This window comes from Lepisosteus platostomus, chromosome 3, assembly GCF_059453375.1.
Source record: "Lepisosteus platostomus isolate fLepPlt1 chromosome 3, fLepPlt1.hap1, whole genome shotgun sequence".
Lineage (NCBI taxonomy): Eukaryota > Metazoa > Chordata > Actinopteri > Semionotiformes > Lepisosteidae > Lepisosteus > Lepisosteus platostomus.
The window spans coordinates 35,275,172-35,282,300 of record NC_142613.1 but is presented as its reverse complement, the minus strand read 5'-3'; the positions used below and the strand labels follow the sequence as shown (position 1 = coordinate 35,282,300).

The following is a 7,129-nucleotide window of genomic DNA, read 5'->3' as shown; positions in this document are numbered from 1 at the left end:
TAATGACTTAATGACTAAAACATTAAGCCCCATTACCTGTAAAGCGCTTTGAGTGGAGTGTCCAGAAAAGCGCTATATAAATGTAAGCAGTTATTATTATTATTATAATTTCTGTAAAGGAATTTACAAATACACTTTGCAAAGGAATCTTCGTAAAGGAGTTCATTACAATCTGATTGTAATGAAGGGTTTAAGGATTTTCTGTATTGTACCAGATGTAATCATACAAAACCGACTGCATCTTAGCCTATCGGTTTTAAAAGTCAGTTTAATATCATTTTCAGATAAGTTAAAATTCAACCTGATGACTAAAAAACGACTTCCTTCTTTTTTCTGATGCATATAGTTAACACACGGACATTTAATTATTCTTAGGTGTTAACTATGCACTATCAACTGATTTTGACCAACTGCTGTGAACCTTGAATACCCTCAAATTAATAAAGCTGAAAAAGGGCGATTTAGGAAATATATTTTATTTTACAAAACAACTGATGAATTAAGTAAGCAGTCACTACAAAATTGTAATCAATTTAAGTTCTCTCGACCCTAGTGTCGGGAGTCTTTTGCAGCTGCTACTCAGCAATATACATAAAAATATTTCGGATTTACTCCTGAGGTGAGCTCTATACACTACGAAATTAGATGTGGGCAAATAAAATTCTTTAATTTTAACGATCTATAAACTAATTTATAATAATAATAATAATAATAATAATAATAATAATAATAATAATAATAATAATAATAATACATAACTTATTAATGCACATATTTAAAAATTAACAAACTGAGAAATGAAGCTTGCAGTTATGCTACTAAATTCCCCTTTCACGACAACATTTACTGTAGCAGGAAGTTGGACTTATGCTAGATACATTTTTCATCTTGCGGAGAGGAGAGAGTTTAATGATTTAATGTTGTTACTATACGATCGTTCCGATTTAACTTAATTTTATTAAGACGCATTTGTTGAGGCATGTTCCTAATCTAAAATTAGATTCATAAAAAGAGCTCTAACTACAAATCCCAGACTAGACTGGCTGCGGCGTCCGCAGTGATACTGGGTGGGGGCTGCGATGAGGTAATATGCCTGTGGGCTGGACCGGAGACCCTGTTTGATAGCGCTTTCTCCCAGTAGCAGCAACAGCAGAGGCAGCAGCAGTATCCCCTTAACAGCTGTTTACAGCGACTTGCGTGGGGAACAGGCAGGGCTGTAACACAAATATAGGCGTTGCCAGCATCTACGAAATGTCTCTCAGATCCGAAAGAAAGGACATGTAAATGATTCTTCTGGGAAAGGGATCTTCCTTTTTGTGCCGTGCTGCATTCATTTGAAGGTTTATAATGTGGTAAGCTGTCTCTTCTTCGCCTTATATATTAAACAGCATTGTAAATGTAGACGGGGAGAGATGATGCAGAACGGGTATGCTGCTGATCGGAGCATCATGTTATTGAGGGATAGCATATGAATGCATTTGTATGACAGCTGGATTTATTTAAAAAGAAACCACGGGTTGCATTTTTGTCAGTGAGCTGCAAAGATGTCCAAAGTAAGAAACTGCGAGACGGTCAAAGTGGTCGTGAGATGCCGCCCATTGAATCGGAAAGAAGAAGCGACGGGCTATGAAAGCATTGTTGATATGGATGTCAAATTAGGACAGGTAGCTGTTCGGAATCCGAAGGCTGCCCCTGGAGAGCTACTGAAAACATTCACGTTTGATGCTGTCTACGATGCCAATTCGAAACAAAGCGACCTATATGATGAGACTGTAAGACCTCTCATAGACTCTGTATTGCAGGGTTTCAATGGGACTATATTTGCTTATGGGCAAACTGGCACTGGTAAGACTTACACGATGCAAGGGTTATGGATGGACCCAGAAAAGAGAGGCGTTATCCCAAATTCGTTTGAGCACATTTTCACACATATATCTAGATCCCAGAACCAGCAATACCTGGTGAGAGCATCATATTTAGAGATCTATCAAGAGGAAATCCGAGACCTCCTATGCAAAGACCAGACTAAGAAACTGGAGCTCAAAGAAAACCCAGATTCTGGGGTTTACATCAAAGATCTCTCTTCTTTTGTAACCAAAAATGTCAAGGAGATAGAGCATGTTATGAATGTGGGGAACCAGACTAGAGCCGTTGGGTCCACCAACATGAATGAGCACAGCTCCAGGTCCCATGCTATATTTGTCATTACAATTGAGTGCAGCGAGACTGGCATAGATGGAGAGAACCACATTAGAGTCGGCAAGCTGAACCTGGTGGACTTAGCCGGTAGTGAACGGCAGAGTAAAACAGGAGTCCAGGGGGAGCGCCTCAAGGAAGCCACCAAGATCAACCTGTCCCTCTCGGCTTTAGGGAATGTGATTTCTGCCCTAGTGGACGGAAAGAGCACCCACATTCCTTATAGGGACTCTAAACTGACTCGCCTCCTGCAGGATTCCCTGGGTGGCAATGCTAAGACTATTATGGTAGCCACCTTATCCCCAGCATCCTACAACTACGATGAAACCTTGACCACCCTCAGGTACGCCAACAGGGCCAAGAACATCAAAAACAAGCCCCGGGTGAATGAAGACCCCAAGGATGCCCTGCTGAGGGAGTTTCAGGAGGAGATCGCCAGGCTCAAGGCCCAGCTGGAAAAGCGAGGCATGCTGACCAAGAAGAGAAGGAGGAACAGTCGGAGGAACAGGAAGAGCCTGGACGGCGAGGAGATCACGGACTGCGAGGGCGATGAAGAGATTCTTGCCAGTGTGGAGAAAGATGTGGAAGACTATGTGAAGGAGCAGGAGGAGAAGCTGGAGCTGGAGAAGGCGGCCATTCTGGATGACCACAGCCTGGTGGCAGAGGAGAAGCAGAAGCTTCTGGATGAGAAGGAGAAGATGATGGATGATCTGAGGAAGGAGCAGGAAGCTACAGAGATGCTTACAGCCAAATTCAAGGTAAGACAAGTCTTTACGTGCCTCTTGATGCTCGAGTGAGGGGTGGATCATCTGGGGCCTCTGGTTAAATTCTAATATAAAAACTTGTTTTTATGTCACATAAGGGCAAATCACTAGCCTGTACTGAAATTAAGCAAGAATCCAATTGTGGAAAATGTTTACATTTAAACAGTACATTCAAATTCTGTAGTTTATTTCAGAATTATGCATTTGTAGTGTTGATAAAAGTTCAGTTTGCGTCTCATTCTCTTTCAATGTTATTAGTTTATCAGTGGTTCATAACATTTTAAAACTATCTGCCATCATGATGCATAAAACCACTATTATCCTATTAGTGAAAAGAATGTACACCGAACAAGTCTTGTTCAGTCTGAAGGGAGGATTTTGTGCCTGTGAAAGCTCTTACTCATTTTCAGATTTTCCAGATTTCCCATATACCCCTGCGTACAGTACATCTTCCCTCTGTACTTTAAGGCAAATTGACCATTCAGATATTTTCACACTAGTAAATTAATATTTAACTAGCATAATAACATAATTAATGATTTAATTCTCAATAAAATTACTTGACTTTGTATTTAAAAGCACAAGGAGTCTCACTTTAAGACAAACTGCCCATCTGAAGATAAAAAATAAAAGATGAAAAAAAAACATTAGTAATCTTTGCTATGCAGACATAGTAATCCTTAAAGCCAGACTGTTCAATATGAAGAGCTGTTACTGTATGACAATTAGATGTATTAGGTATTTCCAGACAAAAAAATGATAAAGCTATCCAGAGGAAAAGCATTATATATTACAGCAAAAATATCAGACATTCTCTTCCATATTAAAATCATGTTAGTGCTTTCATCCATCTGTCTTTGTTTAAAGGATTCTGAATCATAATTGTTCATGTAAATTGGTAGACCTACTATTATAAGCATAGTTTAGAAAACAAATTAATAAAATATGTCCTAGAGCCTCTTAGTAAAGAGATTCCCACACAGACTGTTAAAACACTAACAGGAACATTATATTTCATGAGTATATAATCTCTGTTTTACCAGCCAGACAAAGATGTACTGTACCTACCTGGAATCCACCTCTAAATCATTTGCTGTAGTATAGATGCAAGGGCTTGGTGAAAGATGGATTGATTTTATGGCCTTTCAGGCCTCTGACCTCTACAGCATGGATTTAACTGCACATTGTAGTGAAACATGGTCTTCATGGCCCAGTACACTGCAGGGGCTGGTATTAATACAAAGCTCCATTGTCTACTTTGAGGGCCCAAGAATTGGTAACCACAAACACTGGCTTTTCATCCCCTAAATGTGTGGTCTTTCTGGAGCAAGGATGTAGCACCCAGGCAAGACGTTCCGAAAAAGGAAATGCTGCAAATTACGGGTGTGTAGGTTAGAAGCTCCCAATACTATTTTTTATCCGTAATCACGATGTCATAAACCCAAATAGTTTCTAAAGAAATAAGGCTGTGTGTCTCTTATAGCTTTGAACATTCTCTTTAGGTATTTCGGCAGCTTGACATTTCCTCTCAACCCTAGAGTCGTACGTTAAAATGAGTAGCTGAAAAAGATAAACAAAGGGAGAGCGGTGGTTTCCCTGTGTATGGTAGCCATAAAATACAAGGTCTGTCTGTGTGTGGTCATGCTTAAAGAAGCTGCCATGTTAAAGCCTGGATGTCACTTTCGTCTTTGTTCCTGACCCAGAGAGAGGTCAACTCAGTCCCCATTTATGTGGATCTGCGACAGTGGTGCCATATATCTCTTATGGCTAATGTGTACCTGTCACTTCTCTTTCTGAGTAACATTGGTAACTCACTAATTTAATGGTATTAGAGGCCTTCTGTCCCTGATTGAAAACCTTTTTTATGCATTGTGTTGGCCTGTTTTTCCCATTTGTGTCTAACACCAAGGTATGCTCGATGATTTCATTATTCTGTTCTTGAAATACGTACAGTGCAATATCATACTTGCTGAAAAATAGAAATAAGAAAAATATTTCAGCCATGGAGCTTTCTTCAGGTGTTAATACAGTCCCACCAAACATGTTTTTCTCCCTTCTTTCTATTTTTTTTTTACTATTGCACACTGACTCAGTTCCCTGCTCCAGCCTCTTTCTGTTATTGTTTGGTCTTCAGTCTAACAGATGCTCACAACTGAAATAGTGTCCATACACTGTGTTTCCTCCTTTCCTATATAATAAACTCTGTAGAAATACCATGCCCCATTGAGATAATGAAGATAGTTTTAATAAAGGTTCATTCTGGTTTTGTTTTTATAGTGTTTACTGGTTGCAACAAACATGCATTGCAGTATATTCAAACCATATTCTTAACATTGTTGATAAAACATAACTGAACAATTATTTTCCATCTCACTTTGAGGGTCTGAATCCTAATGAATAGCTGCTATAGCATTTTTTATAATTTATTTACTTAAATACTACTGCATGTAGAATTTCATGGATTGCTAAAATTATATATATAGTATATCATAACTCTAACAATGTACAGTACCTACCTGAGATAGGTTATAGATAACATTCCAATGAAAATTATTGAATCGAGTTTTAAAAAATAGTCAGATTTCTTGTAAAATAGCTTTTAATATTGTGCTGTTATTTTCCCGCCATGTTAAGTTAGAAATTGACTGGGCTGAAAGGAGCTTCAGACTGCTCTTAGTTCATCTTTGCTATCAAATTGTCTTTCATTACACCTGTACAAAGTAGGCTATTGAATTATTTAACAAAAGGTCTGTTCTTAATGACAAATGCCTCTGAAATATTCAGATTGTTTGGAAGATTGGTTATTCATTTTGCCAATTTCAGTTTCGCTCCACGTAGCCTGTGTATAAAGGGAAGAGCAAACTATTCACTCTTCCACGAAACCTTCAGTTAATTAATGGGACAATTTCATATGTGATAAATGCCTTTGGCATCACTGCAGTGCATAATGCTTCACTGGCTCAAAATTGGAATTAAATCACAGCTTCGACTTACCTACCAATCTCAAATTCACCATCACCATGCTGTGATAGTGGCTTCTCATTGGCTAACCAGAAGATGTCTGTGGCAGAAAGAAAGCTGCAGTCATATAACCTGTATTGGAAATTGCTTTTGGCGTTGTGGCAGGGCTGCTGAATCTTTAAAACCTTCAGGGCACAGGCTCCTTCTGGTAAAACTGTCAATAATGCCTGTCAATATGTGCAGTACATTATTTAAGCAAAAGAAAATGCATGCAGATATAGGCCTATGTATAAAAAAGTAAAGGTCTGTCTCCCATTATATTTTTCTTCCTTTGGAGGGGGGGGGGGGGGTGTAAACTGTCAGCTCAGCACAAAATTCTTCAGTGCACATGGTGTGTGTGGGTGAAAGGCTTCTGCAGCTCTGGCGAGACGTTGTGATTAATTTCCTGATCCTTCTTTAGTTATTATGACCACCAGATATTTTGAGTCCTTGACTAAGCAGAACTGTGGCAACTCTTAATTCTCACAGAACACGGTTATTGTTCTTTTATCGTGTGATTCGACTGATAAATCATGAAACATTACTTGCACTAAGTGCAAGAATGAGCTGTTGCGTGTTGGAAACGCATAATCCAGAGGTGCACAGTGAGTTATGTTCCTCTAGGGCTACACCCCGGCAGCTTTGTAGGGCTCTAACCTTATAATGACTGGTAAGAGCTTTAAACTGATCTAGTCACGCAACTAGTTAGTCTGGTCATGCATTTGATGAATTGAAGTGTTTTTAATTTAGTGTTTGCTCTCCGTGCCTTGGTGATACAGTTTATGTAAAATATCCTTTCAAATGTTTTGCAGGTTGTCACCTGTCAATGTAGTATCAGGGGATTCAGAAGGTATTAAAACAAGAGCATATAGTACATTAAAGCAATTCCTCCTATCTCCCACCTGTTCTGATGTTCTCATGCTGCATCTTAAAAAATATATTTGATTATTTTTAATGCAACATCTAGCCTATGACACAGTTAGCTATTGTACTTTTTTGCACTTTGTTAACCATGTAGCAAAAAAAAAATGCTGGGCTTTCACAAGGATACTGGATATACAGATAGCCATTTATCCAGCAGTGTGAAGGTTACTAAAGATGTTTTTTTTCTGAATTTTTACAGTATAACCACATTTAGAAAGAACAAGTGAAAAGAAAAGAAGGGCCTG

At 38.7% G+C, this 7,129-nt stretch overlaps 1 protein-coding gene across 1 annotated transcript in view; it reads left to right on the top strand.

Moving 5' to 3' along the window:
* The first annotated feature begins 875 nt into the window (after positions 1-875).
* kif3ca (kinesin family member 3Ca) overlaps positions 876-7,129 on the top strand; it is a 79,722-nt gene continuing 73,468 nt past the window's right edge. Inside the window, exon 1 of the mRNA XM_088625459.1 lies at positions 876-2,954. Within this exon, the coding sequence (XP_088481585.1) occupies positions 1,545-2,954 (1,410 nt within the window). The 5' untranslated portion in view covers positions 876-1,544. The remainder of the gene's footprint in view (positions 2,955-7,129) is intronic.